The sequence below is a fragment of the Bison bison genome, unplaced genomic scaffold (assembly GCF_000754665.1).
Source record: "Bison bison bison isolate TAMUID 2011002044 unplaced genomic scaffold, Bison_UMD1.0 scf7180017864322, whole genome shotgun sequence".
Classification (NCBI taxonomy): domain Eukaryota; kingdom Metazoa; phylum Chordata; class Mammalia; order Artiodactyla; family Bovidae; genus Bison; species Bison bison.
Window position 1 is genome coordinate 1,012,198 of NW_011494894.1, and position 22,141 is coordinate 1,034,338.

Below are 22,141 nucleotides of genomic sequence, written 5' to 3' on the forward strand. Positions count from 1 at the left end.
CCGCGCTTTAGAAACTTTCTCGCAAAGAACTTTCTCTTTTGACTTGGGGCGCGAAACGTTCTTGGTAACTGAGAGGTCTTCCGCCGGCGTCGGAGCACAGCTCCTCGCCGCCCTCGCGTTTACTTACTCCCGGGGCGATCGAGGTGCTCAGATAGGTGGGTGCTCAGAGTGGCCGAGCAAATCAGGCTCGCCAGCCGGCTCCATCCCTGGCTCGGTGCGCCGGCACTTGCTACTCCCGAGCCCAGCTTTCCCGGGAGGCCGGGGCTCGCGGAGCGGCTGCCCCAGGGGCGGAAAGGAATGAATGGGGAACGAATGGGCGAGCCGGGGTCGCGGGCGCTGCCGCTGGGGGTCGCCCTGCCCACCCCGGAGCGCTGGGCGGCAGGATCGCGCTGGTAGCCGGCGGCGAAAGTTAGGATAAGTTTTAAGAGGTGGCGCGCGCTCCTGTCGCTGCCCTGGGGCAGAAGGCGGAGAGAGAGCACCGGGGACAGGTGCCGGAGACTTCTTGACCCAAGTTTCTCACACGCTTTTCTATCGTACCTGTGAGTCCAGTTCTGGTCTCTTCCTCTGGTGGCTCGCGGATTTCTCTGCTTTTCTTTCCTTTTTTTTTTTTTTTTGATTTCTCTGCTTTTCATCCTAAGAGACCCACCGTTGGGGATTGGGGGAGGGAGCGAGAGTGCGAAGCCAGTTGAGATATTTGAGAGACAGGATCTGTGATCCAGGAGCCAGGACTTGCACTGCCCTTAGTGGCTTGGAGCCTCAGCATCCCCAGCGGGGGGGTGTGGACATATAGAGGCTCCTGGCCGCTCCGCCTGTTTGCAAGCACAAGGTGCTGGTTGGGCCGGATAACCATTACGGTCCTTTCTGGACAAAGGTTTTCAGATTCTAGAGTGGTGTTAACTGAAAGAAAAGCGACCTAGGAGGGGACTTGAATGAGGGGGCTTGGATGTCGCTGGCCGCCCTCTGAGGCAGTGAGGAGAAAGGGACTTCTGTACGGGGCATCTCTTCCCTTTCCAAGGTGCTTTCCACTGGATGGTTCTCCGTCTCTGCTCCCCACCGCCCCCCCCCACCCCATTTTCATCTCATCAAATTACTTCCTTTCCTCCTAACCGTTTTCTTTCCCCTAATTTAATTACCAAATCACAGTAAGCTGCCTTTCCTATGAAGGAGTTGCTCACCCCTTAATAGAGCTAGAAAAAAATAAACTGGGCACTAGAAAATGTGGGTGCCCTCTGAATGCATCTGTTTCAGTATGGGTGACAGTCACATCTGTTTGGGAGCCTCCTGCTCTTTCAGTTTGAATGAAGGAGAAATTGGTATGACTGTCCCTTTGTTTTGCAGCTCCCATTTGTTGTAGAATAACACTGCAACAGGTAAACACAGCAACAGGTAAACTGTTGCTGTAAGGATTATCTGAATGAAGACCCGGGTGGGTTGCAGTTGTTACTGTCTAAATGGTTTCAGAGACAGCACTGCAGGAAGCACACCAGGCGCACAGTGTAAATAAAATACAGCCCCCAGCACCTGTGGCAGCCTCTGGATCCTTCCTGTCTTAACCCCACCATTCTCTCTCTCCCCTTGGTCTTTTCTCTCCATTATTCTCTTTTTTACCCCCATACTCCTTCCCTGTCTTAATCCCATCAAAGTCTCCTCTCTTGTGGGCATAGGCTCCTCGGACTGTTGACTGTTCATCTACCTGGCCATTGGCTCTCTTCTCCTTTGCCATTGCCTTCTTGGGGATGGAGTAAAATGAACAGCAGGTGTGTGGTCAACAGTTTGGCCTGGGCTGGGCCACTCACCAGCTTTATGGTGACCTTGGGCAAGTCACTTTGCCTTTCTGGACCCCATTTTACTCAATTGCAAAATGAAGATCTGACCTAAATGACTCTAGTTTTGGATGTTCTATCCCATTGTACAGAGCTCATGATTTCTTCCTTTTTCAGTTGGGCTGGGCAGGGGACAGGGTCAGTGGTTCCAAGTGTTACTCGGCCCGGGGAGGAGGAAGTATGCAGCCAGGACACCACAGAAACCAGAAATGGCTTCATGTGTGAGAGCTGGCTACTTCTCAAGTACTTAAGACCAGTGGAGACGAGCTGGTGCCAGCAAAGAGTGGGGTGGAATTGATCTGTCAAGAGCCCTGAGGTCAATCAGAGTGCAAAAGAAGCTGTGACTGAGCTGAGTTTCTTGAGGGCTCCAGTTAACGTCTGATTAATAGGACCTAGTTTCATTAACAGGAACATTATGAGCCTCTGCACCCACACCCCTGAAATGGGGGAAAGTGGATCCCATCACAGTAATAATGGCTTCCCAGGATGTGTGTAAATCCACTTTCGTGTTTGATCTTCCCGACAGCCCTGTAAAGGGACTGGGGCAGGCAGTACTGGTCTCTCTTTACAGACAAGGTGACCGAGGTCCAGGAAGCATGTCGCTGAGAGCTCAGCGTGTGAGTGGTAGTATAGATGCCTGCAAGCTTCGTCTCTGTCCTGATGCCTAGTCTTCCACCTACACCTGGAGTGTCTTTGTACCTCCTTCCAGTGGACTAGGAGAAAGACCAAGATAGGAAGTTAGTGAAAGAACTGGCTCCCTGCTATGTTTTACAAGTAGTGCTTAGTGGAAAAAAGATGAAAATTAAAAGTGAAAATTCAATGTAGTAGCAGCTACTAGGAAATAAAATCTGGGAGCTGAATTTCTGGTTAGAGACATAGATGAGTAAAGTTTCACTTTCTTGAAAATGATGAAACTACTGATGATATGACAGGATTTTTGACTAGAGATAATGATGCAGAAGCCAAATGCAGGTTCTTTGTAACAAGTCTGGACAATTTTAAGATCAATATAGAAAGTCAGCTCAGAAAATCCTCTGAAATGTTTTTCTCCAAACAGAGATATTCAAAGGTCTCAACTTTCTGAAAAACTGAAGCTTTACCTTCATTTTTCTTCTCAAGGACACAGCTTTGAGTCTAGGCTTATCACACTTTTAAGAGAACGAGGCAACAAATAACGAGAAAGTATCTCAGTTCAGGTCAGTCACTCAGACGTGTCCAACTCTTTGTGACCCCATGGACTGCAGCACGCCAGGCTTCCCTGTCCATCACCAACTCCCAGAGTTTACTCAAACTCACGTCGGTGATGCCATCCAACCATCTCATCCTCTGTCGTCCCCTTCTCCTCCCACCTTCAATCTTTCCCAGCATCAGGGCCACCCAAGACAGACGGGTCATGGTGGAGGGTTCTGACAAACGTGGTCCACTGGAGAAGGGAATGGCAAACCACGTCTGTATTCTGGCCTTGAGAACCCCGTGAACAGTATGAAAAGGCAAAAAGATAGGACACTGAAAGAAAGTATCTCAAGAAACTGAATATTAGTCGAGTGCAGGAAAAGCCCATTTCTCTACAGATACCATTGCTTTACTTTCTGAAAAGCTTTTAAACATTTTCACAACCAGTTTGCATCTTCAAGTAAGCCCACACAATGCTTTTCATAAAAACATTGCATACCACTGGCATTCTTCCGTTTCTTTCATCAGGACTGCTGACTTTACACTAAGATGGGGAGAAAAAATCCCAAAGAGCAGATGCCAAGCCCTGAAAGCTCATTAATAAACTTGGGAGATGAAATGGAACTACACTCAACTGCAGTGGAATTCAAACTGCCTCTGTAGAAGCGAGCCATGCAGTCCTCCAGACAAAGGCCAGCCCAGTGGTAGCTCTGAATTCCATTCCTGAACTATTGGGCTTTTAGTAAAGTTGGAAAGGTAGGGAAAACACAAATGCCTGGGAGGATCTTAAGTCTTTCTGGCTTTGGAAAGCTGGCTTCTCAGAGTTTAGAACCTGCCAGAAAAGTCTCCTCCCAACATCCTAAGATTATAGGATTAAACTGATAGGAGAGCATCAGTTCTGATTCATGACATATGGCTTTGGGGAGAGAATTGGTCAATTCATACATTTCCATACATACTATTCTTTGAATAGTCAGCAATGGTGGTGTTTGTTGACCTGGAATTCTTGCCTCCATCTGTGGATCTTGGATCCACTGGGGGATGTAGAGGTCAGAGTGTTCTATTCATTAAGTGTTTGAGATCAGAGAGAGTGACCAGCCACCCATCTACCTGGACCCCCTCAGAGCCAGCCCTGGGCTGGAAAGATCCCTGGGAGGCCTGATAATAACATATTTCCTAGTTGCATTATGTTTTTCCAGGGCATATTCAGGTATTCTTTCGTCAACGCCTTGCCCAATTCTCTGGGAAAACAGGGTGATTGTTACTAGCCTTCTTTCTCACAGAGGAGAGAGAAGGCTCTGGGAGGTATAATGATGACAGAGGAGGAAATGGGCCCCTAGTCTTGACGTTCTGACCCCAGTCTGGGAATTTTGTGGATAAAAGATGCCCTAACACGTACTCCCTGAATGCAGGGGGCAGCCCAAGTGTACACCCAGGCAGAGAAAGCTCAGCAATTCATCTCAGAGTTCAAGCTTTCCATAGCCCTTTCTTTTGTCTCTTTGTCTATCCCTTCAGCTCCAGGGCCCTCACCCCCTCCCCACACCTGCTCCCAACCCCCAAGAAAACTGTGCTCTGGCTTTTTGTTTGCTTTTGCAACATAGAGAATCATATTCTATATTCTGTAAAGTGGGGGCATGAGTTTCGGAGTCCTGATGCTGCCGCCTACTAGCTCTGTGACTTTGGCCAAATTATTTAGCTTGTCTAAATGTTAGTCACCTCGTCTCTACAGTGGGACTGGGACCTAAGTGGGTTCTCATGAAGGTGAAGTGAGATAACGCAGGTAAGGTTTCTGGTATGAAGGAGGCGCTTGTGAAACATTTGCCCCTTGCCAAAGGGCTTCTCGTCTGGTGGGATGTGGCTAATGACCCCAGCTTCCCACATGGAGAGGCGTACTCCAAGGGGACCGCCCACCCTGACAATTCCCACATTCATCTCCCTTGGAGAAGTGACTGCAGGGGTGAGGGGCTTGGCCACTCCTGGAGGGAGTATACGGCAGGGAGAGATTTACAGAGAGCTGTTCCAAACTGGAACCATGGAACCATTATTATCTCTGCTCCCTCCCCGCACCTTTTCCCTTGGGGTTCCCTGGGCTGTAGAATGATAGAGATAGATGGGACCTCAGAGGCCATTTGATTTGACCACCTCTCACCAATTTCACATATTCAGTCGGATGGTCTCCAGCAGTTGGCAGGCATTGGGAGCAGCCAGAGCCAGGGTCAGGTTCTGGAAAGATCCACAGTGGGACTCTGAGCCGGTGCGGCAGGAGCTCCCAGACTGTCAGATGGAGGCTGAGCTCAGGTCTCACACCACTCCCTAATGCCAGATCCGGTCCCAGCCCCCTGTGCCCCCAGCCCACGCCCCTCCAACCATTGTAGGGCTGAACACTTCCTCAAAAAAAAAAATCCATATTCTCTGCGCCTCACTTTTCTTTACTCTGAGGTCTTTTGCTTCACCAACCTTAACCTTGAGGGGTGACCTGAATTCCCACATCCAGTCCCTCTTAAACTGGGATGAAGAAACCCACCTGCGGCCATGACTGTCCTCACTCTCACTGACTCGGCTCCAACTTCCCAAGGGAGAGGCTTCAGAGATAGATTTCCTAAACTCAAGGGTCCCCGCTCCTTGCTTTTACTTTCCACTCACAGATAGATTCTACCTGATTTCAGATACCCTCTGAGTTTCTCTTTATAAAAGAGACTGCAGATGGGGTTACATAGAGTCTCTCTGATTTTTTTTTTTTTTTTTAATGCTCTTCCTCTTTTGGACTGTTTGAGGCTACATTTGCATATATTCACATCAGCCAACACTAATAGCTCCTGTGAATTCAGAATAGCCTGAAACGCCACTCTTTATAAACTTCAACCAGGCATTTTATCCACATCACTGAGCTGGGTTTTTTAAGAACCTGTTTTACTTAAGACAGGATGGCAGGAAATGAAAACAAAGCAGAAGCCGAGGGCTGCTGGGACCTTCCTCTGGAGGTGGGGAGGTGGGACTTGGGTATTGGAGGTCGCAGGTGCGGGGGTGAGGGTGGGGGGACTTGATCCCGAACCCCCAGATCCCTGAAGTAGTTTGGGTTTCCATGTGTCTTTTCAGCAAAATGATGCTTCAACACCCAGGCCAGGTCTCTGCCTCGGAAGTCAGTGCCTCTGCCTTCGTCCCCTGCCTGTCCCCTCCTGGGTCACTGGTGTTTGAGGATTTTGCTAACCTGACACCCTTTGTCAAGGAAGAGCTGAGGTTGGCCATCCAGAACAAGCACCTCTGCCACCGGATGTCCTCGGCGCTGGACTCCGTCACCGTCAGCGGCAGGCCCCTCGAGATGTCAGTCACCAAAGCCGAGGTGGGTCCTCCCAGGGGTGCCCGTTCTTCCTGCGCTTACTTGTCGCACAGCTCGCCTGCGCCAGGCATGCTGTAGGCAGGGGGCCACAGTTGGATATTGGGTCTGGAGTTTAGAGGAGAGTCAGGGTTAGAGATAGTGTTGGAAGCCATCAGAGTGTGGAGAGTATGGAAAGCCATGAATCTGCACGAGATCACCTTCTGCGCCCAGTTGTTTCGAAGAAGCAGAGAGTGCGGTGATGGTTTTCAACACCACAAGAACCCAGACTGTGGAACAAGGACCAGCCAGCCATGCTCACTGCCTTGGTACAGGTTCTGGCCGAAGTTCACTTCTGTCTGTGGCGCCTGTGCGGTTCTCCACTTTTATAAGACGCCTGGAGTAATAGGCATGCTGAGAAGTTTGAGGTGGTTGCTGGTGATGCTGGTGGGGGGTGGCTCTCAAGGACTTCAGAGCTGAGTTCTCCACTGTTCTATTGGCCTTGCTCTTCTGGATGCAAGATGGGAGTGTTTCTGGCTCACTTATCTGACATGATCACTGCCTTTGGGCAAGAGGTAGTGGACCTAGCCAGAAAAGAACCGAGTTTAAAAGGCAGTTGTGGGGAGGGGGGTGAAATCTTTTATGATTCTAAAAAGGGAGGTGGAGGGGCTAATAATGTCTCCTCCATAGAATTGATCCAAGGGGTTAAATAAGATGGCATTTGTGAAGAGTCTAACAGAGGGCCTGGCGGAGAGTTAGCATCCAGTGAATGGGAGGCAGGATGATGATATATGATGCTGTATTCATAAGACGTCATTAGGGGCATTGGCTGTACCCTAATTAACCTCAGAGGAGGTCACTGGTGCCTAGTCCAACACTGAACAGTGTATGGTGAAACATGGGACCCTCAAGGAAAAAATTAAGAAAAAAAATCTTGTCTAAGTAAGTATCTTAAAATAACAGAGGCAGCTATACTCCAACAAAAATTAGTTTAGAAAAATACCTTGAGATAACAGGATGCCCTGGAAGTAGTGGGGCCCATGGAAAGAAGGAAAGCATTTCAGAAGGATGTGTGGAGGGCTCTTCTGAGGAAGAAGCAGGCCTCTTGCTTCGTGGAAACATTCCTTAAAGCCACTCATCCACTCTGCTTCTGTGTTCATCCAGTGATCTTGGGATCTGTGATCAGTTTAACAAATACACTTTTCTATAGGGAACAGGATGCACCTAATGGTCTAACTGAGTGTTCTGGTCTCCTTGGTGGTGACTATAATTCACAACCCTGCAGGCATCCTGTGTGTCTGGGCAGTGCGAGCCTCCTCCCCAGGTCCTGGTCCCCTCTGAGAAGACAGCTTGGGGTGACCAGGCAGCTGTGACCCAGAGAGGATGTGGGATAAGGAGACACACGCCTGGGTTTACATCCGTTTTGCAGCCTGCTTGTCTGGTCGCCATGAGCTGGTGACTCCTGGGCCTCCTTGAGCACAATACTCTTGGCCACTCTTTGCCTTACTTCCATGTCCATAAAGTGAGGGATTGGGACTTGCCCTGGTGGTCTAGTGGTTAGGAAGTCACCTGCCAATGCAGGGGACACGAGTTCGATCCCTGGTCCGGGAGAATCCCCCACATGCCGTGGAGCAACTAGACTCAAAAGCTGAGTGCCTGGAGCCCCTGCTCTGCAACAAGAGTAGCCCACACACTGCAACAAACAGTAACCCCTGCTCTCTGCAACTAGAGAAAGCCCGCCTGCAGCAACAAAAACCCAGCACAGCCAAAAATAAATAAATTAATAAATTCTTTTTAAAAAGTGAGGAGGTTGAACTACATGGCCCTTAGAAAGGCTTTCTCATGTCTGACAGTGTGTGACTCTTGAGATTTGCTCTACTTTCAAGTACTTCCTCTTATGAGAAAACTTTGAGTCCTTCCTCTACAAAAATATCTGCAGAGTTAGTTGCAAAGGAGATACTAGAGTTGCTGATTTCTTGATGAAGACATCTATGATGAAGTTACTGATGATAACTGAAGCCTTCCATAGCACTGACCATAAGCTAAACCTTGTGCAGGGGACTTTATTGACATTAATTTGACCCTCATCACAACCCTATGAGGGAGGTAAGGTGATCCCATTTTATAAATGAGGAAACTGAAGCTCAGAAGAGCGTAATGACTTGTACAAGGGCTCACACCTGATAGGCGGTGAAGCTGAGATTCAAAGGCAGTTTAGTCTAAACCCAGCGTCTGCCTGTGTGGTTCTAGGATCTAAGACATAAAGGGTAGAAGTGCCTCTCATGTGTTTCCCCCTTGGGCTTGGTTTCCCTATGTTCCGAAGCCTCATCTCAGCCTAAGCTAAGTCAGTGTCATCTAACCCAGAGTCAGATATGAGGTGATCATGGTGGTCTAGAATCTCTTCCGTTTGAGGTGGGGCTCCCATGCCCTTTCCAGCTGTCTGGAGCAGTGACAAGTGACATGGAGGCCTGACATTAGTAGCCTAAACCATCACCCACTCTGCCTACTGTGAGTTCACTCCAGCTGGACTCCAGTCTCTGAGTCAGTCCAGCAACTGGACTTTGCTGATTCCCTATCAGTCCTCAGACAAAGTCAGAGTGATCATCCGTGGATGACCAGATCCTAAAGCTGGACGGGATTTTCTTCTCCGAGGATCCCAGGGCTGACTCAGGGTGGGGCTCAGAGGGAGAGATCAATATCATCAATAGTTGGATGAGTCAATGGATGGTTCTAGTTCTCCACCCACAGGTGGCACCAAGCCATGGGCTGATGATGCCTCTTTGATTGTGGAATAGGCTTGGGTTCGTGTTCTCTAGGAGTTGCGTGGGCCTCCTCTGAATTTAGGAAGGAGGTGCTATGATGATGCTCCAGGTGACGATGGAGATGGATAGAATATGAATAAAAGAGGCAGGGGGAATGGGTGGCGAGGTGATGCTCCTGAGGTCATTCTAGGGGAAAGGTCATACTTACTGAACAAAATCTGTTTCTTGCTCTAGTTGGTTACAGTTATTACCAGTAGTTATCACTTTGAGTATCAAACTCCGATGTTAAAATGCAAATAAATGCTTTTTAAAGGTAAAATTTTAGTTCACTAGTATTGCCAATATAATTTTAACAGTTCTTTGATTTCCATTATTCATTCTTAAGTGTGTGTGCGCGTGCATGCATGTATGAGTATGTGCACGTGTGTGTGTGCATGTGTGAGTATGTGCATGTGTGTTAAGATTTCATGCAAAAGTCTAGAGCTTTACTTCTGGATTCTTCAGGGCTGCCCTGGTTTGTCAGTTTTAGCTGGAAATAAAAGGCAGTGTATTTGAGGTGGGTTGAATTTCTGGCCTCCCTTTAAGCTTATGCCTCTTGAATTTTACAGGTAGCCCCTGAAGAAGATGAAAGGAAAAAGAGGCGACGGGAAAGAAATAAAATTGCAGCCGCCAAGTGCCGCAACAAGAAGAAGGAGAAGACAGAGTGCCTGCAGAAAGTGAGTGCCTGTTTGCCTTGCCCCTCCCATCACTCACACCTGGCCCCTCCGACCTCACGCCCCATGGGGAGAGGAGTTTGAAAAACTACACCCAGAAGTGCTTTCCCAGGAAGGACATTGTAGCTGGTGGCAGGAATGCCAGTTGCAGAACGAGGAAGTAGTAAAGCTGTTAGTAAGATAAATGTCTTTGGATGTATAAGATGCAGGTGTATGAATTAAAAACGACAGGATCATCTGATGCCCACACTCATCCTCAGTCAGTCCATACATGTCCAGAAGCTTCCGGGCTGTCGGATATGTCCGTCCAGTTCAAGGGGCTTCACTCGCCCATTTTCCTGAGAAAAGGAAGCTGCCAGCTTTCATTTGGCTCACTGTGAAAAGCCTTTAATTAACGTCTTCCAACAAGTTATCTCCTTGCCGTCTTCCCACAAGTTATCTCCTTGCCCCGCAGGCAGAGGTTACATTTCTTTGCATTCTTATCTGGTTCTTAACTCTGCAGCCCTTCTCCTTGGCACAGCTGATGGTCTGTGCTCCCAGCTGCATTCAACAGGCTCCCCTTCCGGAAAGGAGAAACACCTGTGGGAGGGGTGTCTCCGGGCAGGTGGAGCGGGGCCCTGGTGCGGTCCTTGCAGCGGCTGTGTCCCCTTCCCCAAGTGAGGACAGGCCAGGGCAGAGTCTTCACTCGGGTTCCCTAGGTCCCAGGTTCCTCAGGTTGCATCAAGGGGGGGGTCAATGAAAACTAAGACATTTTGTTTATTTCTACGTACGTTCTTTCTGTGGAGATGAGCTTCTCAGTGAAATCAGACTATAAACATATAAGACTATAAACACCACTGAGTCTGGATTTCTTTCCAGCCCCCAAGGTCCTTTCAGGTCCAGACAACCTGCCTACAGGCTATTTGATTCTTAGAAAGGAGGTCTCTGCTGTTGGTTCTACTGCTGTTCCGTTACTATTAGGATCACAACCTGCCTCCGCCTTGAGTGGAGACTCGAGGATATCTCTGAAGGAGCTCTGAGTTCAAAGGCTTCTCCAAGCTCTGGACTCTCTCAAACTTAATGCTGCTCTCCCAGCTTTGTGGGGCTTCATAGCAGGGCGCCAACAGCATTCCCCTGCAGGCCATTCCCCACTTGATGAGCCCCGACGTATTCCAGCCGTTGCCCCTGCCATCCAGGGGCCACCAGCAGGCTACCCCTTCCTCACTGGACCTTGGTTCCTTCCCTTGTTTCTTTTTTGGCTGCACCAGGCAGCTTGTGGGACTTTTGTTCCCCAACCAGGGATCGAACCCAGGCCCCAGCAGTGGAAGCAGAGTCCTAACCCCTGGATCACCAGGGAAGTTCCCTTGGCTCCTTTCCTAATACCTCTGTTGCTTGTGCCCCAGGAGTCGGAGAAGCTGGAGAGTGTGAATGCTGAGCTGAAGGCGCAGATTGAGGAGCTCAAGAACGAGAAGCAGCATTTGATATACATGCTCAACCTGCACCGGCCCACGTGTATTGTCCGGGCTCAGAACGGGCGGACTCCGGAAGATGAGAGGAACCTTTTTATCCAACAGATAAAGGAGGGAACATTGCAGAGCTAAGCAGCCGTGGTATGGGGCGACTGGGGAGTCCTCATCGAATCCTCCTTTTACATCCGAAACCCTGAAGCCATTGGAGATCTGACTTCCTATGCACCTCTTGAATCCCAGCAGCCAAGAACCATCAAGGCGGGAGTGCCCTCCGTGACTCAGCCGGGCCTTTCCACTCCACTCCAGAGTGGACTTTGGACCAGGGCAAGGGCATCTTTTGCCTCCACTCCAGGATTTAAGGCTTAACATCCCGGCCATCCTTGGATTCTCCAGATGACCCCCAGTTAGGGTCCTGCCTCCCTTGCATCTGGATTCTGCAAAATTCAGGACTCCCACCGTTAGGATCCATGCAGAAGAAGTGTCTGTAACCTTGGGTGGGTGGGGTGGGGCCACCTCCTCCTCTGCTGCTGCCACGGTCACTTGTAGGGGACATGGAGTGAGAATGGCATCTCGTGAAGTTGTGCAATGGCCAGGGTTGTGCTTTCTAGCAAATACGCTGTCCTGTACAGGAACTGCTGTGTGCAAGGCATTCGTTTCAAAACTAGGCATTGTGCTCTACTGATGTTTGTGCCGCACGACACTGCTGTGACTTTTTCATGACTTAGCTCAGGCTCTGAAAGTTTGGGGGGCTGTCGCCACGTGCAGTGTCTTGCTAAGTGTTCAGATGGCCAGAAGGGCTTGCCAGCCCTGGGAGGAGAGAACTGGGCTGGCCAGCACTGAGTGCAGTTTTGTGCCAACAGAAAAGACGTCTTCCGCTTGGCTCTCAGGCATTAATGCCGGCCCTCTATTGCAAACTCAGTTATAAGGTCACAGGAAGAAAGCAGAAACACGAGTCCAGCTTCCAAAGGCTTAGGAGTCTCTGCTCAGTGACTTAGGTCAGGAATTTTTTTCTAGGCCAGAAGAGCCAAAGAATATTCCACTTTTCCTGTTCTTGCGATTGAAAACCACATTCAGTAGACACGCATTTGAAGCCACGTGATGCCCAGGCTTTAGCATTATTAGATGTTAATGGCATCATTTCTGTCATGCAGATGTTTGTAGAAATCTGGCCCAGAGCATTTATAGCTGTGAGAAAGTCTACTCACACTGGCCAGGAGGTCTCTGGCTACTATCTGTTTAAATTCTGACGTTTCTGTGAAATCCTCAGAGTGTTTAGTCCTACTCAGTAGTATCATTACAATTTTCTGTAAGAGAAAATATTATTTATCCTAGTATTCTTAACTTGTCAATATAATAAATTTTGGAACCAAGACATGGTGAACTAAAGTGTGGTGCTGGTTTCTGTTCTTTTAAATCAGTTGTTCCTTGAGCACTAACCATTCTCCTCCCTTACCCTTTGGAGATGGTGATGTAGGGAGTGATTTGAGCTTTGACTATTCTTCAGGTGTTCTTTGTTCTCTGGGGTGCCACTAGGTGGGCTTTTTGACTTTCAATCCTGTTCCTCAATTTCTGGTTTCTAATGCTCAATCTCTCATCGACAAACACTAGGACACAGCAGCAAGTGTATCCTTTAGACTTTTGGTACTAAGACAGAAATTTTATATAAAATCTGAATACCTGAACTTGCTGTTTCTCTGAATATACAAAGGCCTAAAATGTACACCTGTTGTTCAACTTGAATCTTACAGTCTGTGGTAGAACTCTTTGTGAAGGCTTCACTCGAATTACATTTCTTGTAATGTCCAAATATGTGTCTCCGTGTTGCAAATAAGCATTTCAAATTTTGGAAAAGGACGGTGGGGAGGAAGAGAGAGTATAATTTTGGACAGGATAAGTGTGATAATTCAGAGGAAATAGTCCACCTAATTTTCTGGACTCTCTGGAGCACGTGATTCCTTTAGGTCTCCAACAGAATCATGGTCCTTTGCTCTTGCCCTGTGCGCACACCTGACACTCACAGGCTGGGAATAAAAATTGGCTCCTCTGTCATCAGCGCCGTTTTACAGAGCGATCCTGACTTTGTTGACTGTTCGTGCATGTGGATGGAGCCTGCTCCTTTGAACTCATGTTTGTTTCCTTTAAACTATCACCTGAGACACAGGTATCCTAATTTTGCTGTTTTAACTACATCTCAGGGGCAGCTCCTAATCTGTACAGAGCATCTGGTGGAAGTACCATTCACCGCTTCTTTCAGGAGATGATCTGTTTTCTTTATCTTGGTGGAGGGGGAAGAATTTCCTTGCATTAACCTTCTGCTTGTGCCACCAATCAGCCGTTAGGAAACTCAAGACAGTTTTAAAGCTGCCACGGACAACAATGAATTAGAGCGGAAGGAAGGGGGAGGCGGCTGTTGCGAGAAAAAGTGATCTGAGAAGCGCGCTGTAAATCATCAGTGGAACTATAAGTTCTTTGAACAAATGCACTGAAAATAGTTTTGTTGTCTGTCACCAAGTTTATGTTTCCACTTAAAAAAAAAAGGGGTTAATATGTATTTACCATCAAGTTGCATAGTTCATCTTGTTTCACACTCAGCAGCTAGGGGAGGTGAGGGTCTGAGAGGATAAACGGACGGGACCTCTGCTGGAGTCAGACGCCTGGTTGACAAGGTCTTTTCCTTGGGCTGTCACCTGCAGGGGTGGTAATGTCACACTGGCCGGCATGGAGAGCCCACCCTGCCCCGTCTCCTCTCTCATCCTGTCCCCATGTCTTTCCCTGCGATCTGGCCTGACACTTGCTTCCAAGTATAAGAGCCACAAGGGGTCTGGCCCAGGACAGGGTTTCTGGGATCAAAGCTTCCACCTTCTGCCAGCAGCTAAAATGCTAACTATTTTCCATCTTTATCCTAATTTCTCCCACGGGCTTTGAATAAATCTGAAACCCAAACCCACAGTAAGCTTTTCCTGTCTTCCACATCCCCTGCTCTTCAGTGGGGTCCAAGCAGTTTCTCAGTGGAGTAGTGTTTTCGTGGATTTGCCTGAGGAAAAACCTCCAAGGAGGCCAGGTTTGCCCAGTGAGGATCCTTCTCAGTTCTCACCATGGCTCTAACCACAGAAGCTTCTCTGTCTTACCGAAAACTGCTGTCAGGAAGGAATTCACACTGAGGCTTAAAGGGCCAGCTGAGACTGACGTTAATAATAGCTGACATTTACTGAGAAATGCTACTCAGTACTTTACATTATCTCACTTAATCCTCACAGCAACTATTATCCCCATTTTACAGATGAGGAAGTGGAGAGCTAAATAGTGTGCCCAAGGTCACACAGGTGACCTTTCTAAAGCTGAAAGCTATGTTTTTTAACTATAAAGCTTCTGAGCGGAAGTGTGTGTGTATATGTGGTAAAATACACATGAAATTCGCAACTGTAATTTTAAAGTGTACAGTTCAGTGGCATTCACAATACTGTGTAACCATCACCACGATCAAGTTCCAGAACTTTTCATCACCCTCCCAAAAAAATCCAATACTTCTCATTCTCCCCTCTTTCCAGCCCTAGGGAACCACTGACCTAATATCTGTCTCTATAGACTTGTCTCTCCTGGATATTTCATGGAAATAGAATCATTATAATACGTGATCTCTTTCACTGAGCATGTTTTCAAGGTTCATCCATGTCGGAAAATGTATCAGTACTTCATTCCTTTCTTTGGCTGAATAAGTATTCCACGGCATGGACTACAGTTTGTTTATCCAATCATCTGTTGATGGGCATCTGTGTGTATTTTAATGGAAAGATCGCCCTTATCCTCAAGGCATGACTCCCTAAGGTGGGAGTTCAGGCATTGCAATCAAACTTCGGATAAAAGAGTTGGGAGCAGGGGCCTTTCTCAGAACTTTCAAGCCACAATTTAGAAATCATTTATTCTGTGATTAGCTCTGTGAGAGTGGCAGTGAGGCAGAGTGTCTAACAGTACGTGTTCCCTGTAGGTGTCAAGGCTTCCAAACAATTTCTGCCCAGTAGAGAGATATTACCCTCCAGGAGGGCACCTGGCAGACCTTTGGAACTGGAGCTTACATTTCAGGCTACCCATCCCCCAATTCACCATGGGCGGAAGTGTGCTGAGAGCGAAGATGTAGGTTTCCACGCAGGGGCTGTTTGCACAAGCATAAAGAAGAAGGGCAATGCCAAAGAATGTTCAAATTCCTGCACAATTGCACTCATCTCACACGCTAGCAAAGTAATGCTCAAAATTCTCCAAGCCAGGCTTCAACAGTACGTGAACCGTGAACTTCCTGATGTTCAAGCTGGATTTAGAAGAGGCAGAGGAACCAGAGATCAAATTGCCAACATCCATTGGATCATCGAAAAAGCAAGAGAGTTCCAGAAAAACATCTACTTCTGCTTCATTGACTACACTAAAGCCTTTAACTGTATAGATCACAACGAACTGTGGAAAATTTTTCAAGAGATGGGAATACCAGACCACCTGACCTGCCTCCTGAGAAATCTGTATGCAGGTCAAGAAGCAACAGTTAGAACTGGACATGGAACAACAGACTGGTTCCAAATCGGGGAAGGAGTACATCAGGCTGTATATTGTCACCCTGCTTATTGACTTATATGCAGAGTACATCATGTGAAATTCTGGGCTGGATGAAGCACAGACTGGAATCAAGATTGCTGGGAGAAATATCAATAACCTCAGATATGCTGATGAAACCACCCTTATGACAGAACGTGAAGAGGAACTAAAGAGCCTCTTGATGAAAGTGAAAGAGGAGAGTGAAAAATCTGACTTAAAACTCAACATTCAAATAACTAAGGTCATGGCATCCGGTCCCATCACTTCATGGCAAATAGATGGGGAAACCATGGAAACAGTGACAGACTTTATTTTCTTGGGCTCCAAAATCACTGCAGAGGGGGATTGCAGCCATGAAATTAAAAGACACTTGCTCCTTGGAAGAAAAGCTATGACCAAGCTAGACAGTATGTTAAAAAGCAGGGACATTACTTTGCCAACAAAGGTCCATCTAGTCAAAGCTATGGTTTTTCCAGTAGTCATGTATGGGTGTGAGAGTTGGACTATAAAGAAAGCTGAGTGCCGAAGAATTGATGCTTTTGAACTGTGGTGTTGGAGAAGACTCTTGAGAATCCCTTGGACTTCAAGGAGATCAAACTGGTCAATCCTCAAGGAAATCAGTCCTGAATATTCATTGGAAGGACTAATGCTGAAGCTGAAAATCCAGTACTTTGGCCACCTGATGTGAAGAACTGACTCACTGGAAAAGACCCTGATGCTGGGAAAGATTGAAGGCAGGAGGAGAAGGGGATGACAGAGGATGAGATGGTTGGATGGCATCATTGACGTTATGGGCATGAGTTTGAATAAGCTCTAGGAGTTGATGAAGGACAGGGAAGCCTGGCGTGTTGCAGTCCATGGGGTCGTAAAGAGTCGGACATGACTGAGTGACTGAACTGAAAGTGGGGAGGATCTGAGGCAATCTCTCAGATAATTCAATCCCAAAACCAGCCCATGTGCTGCCTTGGGTTCTCTCCATAATATATATACACACATAGAATTATTCAAATTCTAAAAACAGGTCTTCTCGTAAAGGTAGTTAAATCAGTCCAGTGTGAATACATTTGGCGGGCCCAAGCATTCTTTGTGAGGCTAAGTACTATAGCATTCAGAACAAAGATTCAGAACAAATCAGGTAGACCTGCATTCAAATACTGCCTCTGCTACCAACAGATCTAAGAGATGGCAACTCAGCTTCTTCACCTGTGAACTGGGAACAGTAGCAGCAGTACCAAACTCAGTGGACTCTTACGAGCATACGTGAAGAACACTGCATGGGTTTGGAGAAGCAATTTTTAATGTTATTCTTAAAATCACCATCAACATTTACTGAGATTTTGTATATGGAGAGACTAAGGACTGAGACTGCCAATTCTACATTGTTCGATACAATTAAACCATGAGCTCGAATGGCTCAAATGCATCCCATCCTCTGACATTCCTATAGGCTTCATCCAGTTGCTGAATTTGGGGGAGGGTAAAAGAGAACCAGATAAAACTTTCCCATTTGTAGACATTTTTATTTTGGTACCTGCCTGAGTCCCTGGCAGGGTGGACCTGTCCTCTGTGCGGGGCAATGGGGTGGCCCTGCCTGGAGGGGGTGGCTGAGGGATGGGACAAAGGTGTATGTGAACAGTGACAGGTCACAAAGGAAGCCAGGATAAATATGGCTGCACAGGGGGTTTAGGCTGAGAGAGTGGTCACTTCTTTCACTAGGACCACAGTTTCACAGCCTCTCGCAGAGACAAAAAGCCAGAAGCAGAAGTGAGGTGAGGTGGAGGGGGGCCTACCATACCTCTGCAACACCCTTGAAGAGACTCAGCCTGGGGTCCAGGCGCCCTGCAGCATCCTCACGGCAACCACCCACACCCTTACCCCCACGCCCGCCTCTGGGAGGCTCTGTGGGGTGTGGTGGGGTTGGGGGACCTGCCGTGGAGCCATCTGCGAGACACAGGAGACCGAAGCTCCCTCTTCTGCCAAGGAGGCCACGGAAAAGAAGACCCAGGGGCCAGCCTCACCAGAGCAGCTTCTTGTGATCACAGCTAGCCATGAGCCGGGAGTCTCTGCTACCGTATCACACGGCCCAGAGCGGCGCCGGAGCGGGCCTGTTCAACACCACCATGGGCAAACTGCAGCGGCAACTGCACAAGGGTGAGTACGACATATTCAAGTATGCCCCGATCTTCGAGAGCGACTTTATCCAAATCACCAAGAGGGGAGAAGTGATCGACGTGCACAACCGCGTCCGCATGGTGACCGTGGGCATCGCATCCACCAGCCCCCTCCTCCCCCTCCCAGACGTCATGCTACTGGCCCGGCCGGCCACCGGCTGCGACGACCATGCAGGCCGCAGCCAGACCACCAAGGCCAAGAGCCGCAAGGCTGCAAAGACCTTAGAGCTCACCAGGCTCCTTCCCTTGAAGTTCGTGAGGATCTCCATTCACGACCGCGAGAAACAACAGCTGCGCCTGAAGTTCGCCACCGGCCGCTCCTGCTACTTGCATCTGTGCCCCCCACTGGACTCTCGGGAAGACCTCTTCACCTATTGGGAGAAGCTCGTCTACCTCCTCCGGCCGCCGGTGGACAGTCAGAGCAGCACCTACGCCATTCCAGCCGGGGACATGATCTGCATGCCCATGTTCGAGGAGGACAGGAGGAGCCCGACAGCCATGGATTTCCAAGGCCGGGGCGATCAGGACCAGGTAAGCGTCAGGAGCCTCCACGCGGGCTCCGAGGTGGCCGGGGCTACCTCTGCAGCTTTTGCGGGCGGGGAGGGCCTCCCACTGGACTTCTACAATCCCGATCCTGTGCCCAGTGGGGCCATGGCAAACACCAAACCCAGGGAGCTTGATGAAGAGTCAGCAGCAGGGGCGATGATGCAGGTGGCCGCAGCAGACGCCACAGAGGGCGATCTGAACATGACCGAGTTCCATGCCTCTGAAGAGCGGAGCATGGCCATTGAAGTCACCGTCACTAAGGGCCCAGAAGGAAACAAAAGCAACACAGCCATGGGAGGCGCTGCCAAAACCTCCCTGAGGACCAGGAAAAGGGCCTTGGCACATGGTGCCAAAAACTTGGAGTACCCTTCCAGCACGTCCACCAGCCTCTCCCCGGAAGCCAGCATGTCTATGGTTGGAGTGGAGGCCACCAGGAAGACCACCAAAGGAAAAGCCTATCAGGAGGATGAGGGGACCCTCATCTCAGCCTTGCCGCAGGAAGACCAAGAGAGTGAACAGGAAGACAGGCCCCGGAGAGTGTCCCAGGCCCGCAGGGGAAGAAGGGAGAGGAGGGAACACCGGCAGAAGGAGCGCGCGCTCAGGGGCTCGCGTCCCCGCGGGTCATCTGAAGGCCGCCACAAGACGGTGGGGGACAAGGCGATCCGGAAGACAGCCGGCCGATCCTCAGGCGGCCGGAGAGCCACAAGGGATGACAAACAGGAGAAAGGCCACGGCAGCCCGGGGGACAGCAAGCGGGGCACTGTGCACAAAGGCGTCAGCCACGCTCCCATCACCAAGGAGTCCAGGACCTCGCACAAATCGGCCAGGAGCTTGTCTACCGGGAGTTCCCTCTCCACCAATAAGAGACTCAGCAGGATCAGCTCTTTCCTGAGGAATGTTCGAGCCAATCTCACTACAAAGACGGTGGCCTTGTCACACGATAAAGATGTGGACATCTTGGCGAAGGCAGTGGAAAGGAAAAGAATGGAGGCCATCATGGAGACGGCAGAGAGTGGCCAGGGGCTGGAAATCGCTGGGAGCGTGACATCCGAGGCCACGGAGACAGTGACCGTTGCAGCTCATCAATAGGACCTAGAGCTGGAAGCTGCAAAGGGGACCAGGGCTCAGGGAAACATCCCTGGCAAGTGTATGCCAGCTTCCTTACTGCGGTTTAAATAAAAGAACCATACAACCTGAGAATGGCCTGCAGCGTTCTCTCTGCATTTCCGGGTCCCGAAGCCCGACCGTGATGTCACAGTGGATTCTGTGATGTCAGCTGAGCTGCAGCCTGAGACTGGTCCAGTCGAGGGCAGCCCCACCTCACACACATGCCCAGTGCCAACAGCAGTGGCCCATCCGGCCTCCACTCCTTTCTGGCTTTGCTGCTCAGGGCCATGGCTGAAAGTCAGACTGTGGCCTGGGAAACTCTCCTTCACCATCTCCCTATCCTTTCTATAAATGTTTATTACGCCTGCAGGTCTGTAAACAAATTGAGAACAGAACTCCCATCCCTTCTGGCTGTTCAGTGGACAGAAATAAGGTGCAGCAGTGTTTGCTGGCAGTCAAAACAGTGAGCACTCTCATCTAGACTTAGCCATTCCCCTCCCAGGTATATACCCAGGAGGAACACACGTGTTCTAAGAAACTACTATGAGCATGTTTATAGCAAAAGGATTTAATAGCAAAACACTGGAAACAGCCCAAATTTCCATCAACAGGATTAATACTGTAGGATAGGAAAAGGATACTGTGGGATATTCAATAGTGAGAAGTGGAGTTATACACATTATCACTGATCAGCTTCTCATGATTTTTAAAGACATCAAAGAATGGGATGTAATCTACTTACAGAACCATTCAGAAATAAGATCAATGTATTGCATAAGGGGTAGGTTTCATAAAACTGTACCAAAAGTGAGGGAATAGTAAATGCAAAATTCAGGACAGTTTTCTCTAGGGTGGACAGGCTAGATCAAGGAGGTGGGTCCAAGGCTGTCAGTGTTGCTGGGAACTGTTCTGTCTTAAGCAAGACAGTGGGTACACAGGTGTGTTTTTCACATTGTACTATCTCTGAAGTCGGATCACTACAATCACTGCGGCAGTTGTGAAATTATTGCCAATGCCTTTCCCTCATGTTTTCACTTTTATATATGCACAAAAGTGATCTGTCTGAAATGCCTGGTCTCTTCACATTGCATTTATTTAAGGTAAATTACAAGAAGTCTGGTTATTAGAAAAAGAAAGAATGATGTGCCTATTTTACAGATGAGAACACTGAGGCTCGGAGAAGGTAACCTGCTCCAGTCGCACAATAGGATCTTTGCAGAACAGTGATCTACCAGCCCACTTTTTTACACAAAGTCCTGTCTAAAGTATGGGAAGGAGGCAAGCAAACAAGCCTTAGACAGAACCAGCACGGGAGCCTGAGGCACCAGCATCTTACCACTGTGTTCCAAAACCACAGAGAGGAGCATCGATTTTACCGGATTGGGAAGTGGGGGCCTGGGGACATGCTGTGAATCAGTTTTTGAACTTCAGTAAACCCACAGCTGGCCTTATCTCCACGGCTGTGTCTGGCTCCCAAGCTTCTGGCCTCTGGCGTGACCTGCGTTGCAGCCGTAAACAGGCTCCTGCCTGGAATTCCAGGGTCCACTCCTGAATGGAGCTGCCTCTTTCTGCAATCCAGCCCTTCTGAGCTGCTAATTAAACTCTTGAATGCCAGGCTCAGAAGGGTTTCTCCATACACAAGCTTCAGGGACTTTTTTCTTCCTGGGGTTCCAACACCAAATCCTTAAATCTCATATGAGGGAGATTATTTGTTAGGCGACAGCTTCCTTGTTGACTGGACCTTCAGTCTGTGACTTCCACAGATCGCAGCGTGGGGAGTGGGGAGAGGGGAGGTCTCTTCTGTTTGCGGGGGGATGGTAGGCTCTTGGTGATGGTGGGGCCACCGATGAGAAAGGGAGACAGCCTGAGACCTACACACACGCACTGCGTTCCCCGCCAAAACAAGTTTCCTGACCCCAGCATGAGTCAAGTTTTTCTTAAGAAAGAAAGGACACGCCATGCCAAAGATTAGATACAAGTTGACCCTGTGAGGAAAACAACCTCAGAATCATTAACCCAGGGCTTCTGAGAAGACTAGGAGCAGCTGGAGGGGACAGAATTAATGGTTTACCCTTCACCAGCTTTCCCCTGGACTCAAGGTGGAGAAACTACAAAAAAGATCACATCCACATTCCTTTGATCTTATGATTTCCACACAGGCAAGCGCAGGTAAACACTAGTCTGGAGGAAGAAAACGCAACAAAACCACGTTCGTAGCCCTTACCTGTTTATTAGGTTCTTTCACGTACGTGCCCCCTTCCGAAGCCCACATCTCTTCATTTTTCAGATCAGCAAAGTGGAAGTTCAGGAGTATTTAAAGGACTTGTTCAAGGTGGGAGGTAATGGTGCAGAGAGCCAGCTACCTAGGTGCAACAGCTTTCAGGCAACGTGCTACCCTGCTCCCATAGGGAGGTCCAGAGACGGGGAAGGAGGCCAGACAAGCTACAAGGAATTATCACAACTCTGAGCAACAGACACAACGAGAGAGGTGTGTTTGGGGGACA

General features: G+C 48.9%; 2 protein-coding genes across 3 annotated transcripts in view; both read left to right on the plus strand.

The window, feature by feature from the left end:
- Window positions 1-13,039, plus strand: part of ATF3 (activating transcription factor 3) — a 13,626-nt gene extending 587 nt beyond the window's left edge. The window contains exons 1-4 of one of the 2 annotated variants that reach the window (XM_010853033.1): window positions 7-539; window positions 6,093-6,336; window positions 9,680-9,787; window positions 11,167-13,039. In XM_010853033.1, the coding sequence (XP_010851335.1) occupies window positions 6,097-6,336; window positions 9,680-9,787; window positions 11,167-11,364 (546 nt within the window). In that variant the 5' untranslated portion in view covers window positions 7-539; window positions 6,093-6,096 and the 3' untranslated portion in view covers window positions 11,365-13,039. Of the gene's footprint in view, window positions 1-6; window positions 540-6,092; window positions 6,337-9,679; window positions 9,788-11,166 lie in introns of those variants that run through there. The other variant, XM_010853032.1, reaches the window with a different exon arrangement.
- A 4,410-nt stretch (window positions 13,040-17,449) lies between these two features.
- FAM71A (family with sequence similarity 71, member A) lies at window positions 17,450-19,727 on the plus strand. The gene has a single exon (XM_010853034.1). The coding sequence runs from the start codon at window positions 17,862-17,864 to the stop codon at window positions 19,617-19,619; it is 1,758 nt and encodes a 585-aa protein (XP_010851336.1). The 5' UTR covers window positions 17,450-17,861; the 3' UTR covers window positions 19,620-19,727.
- Window positions 19,728-22,141: the final 2,414 nt, after the last annotated feature.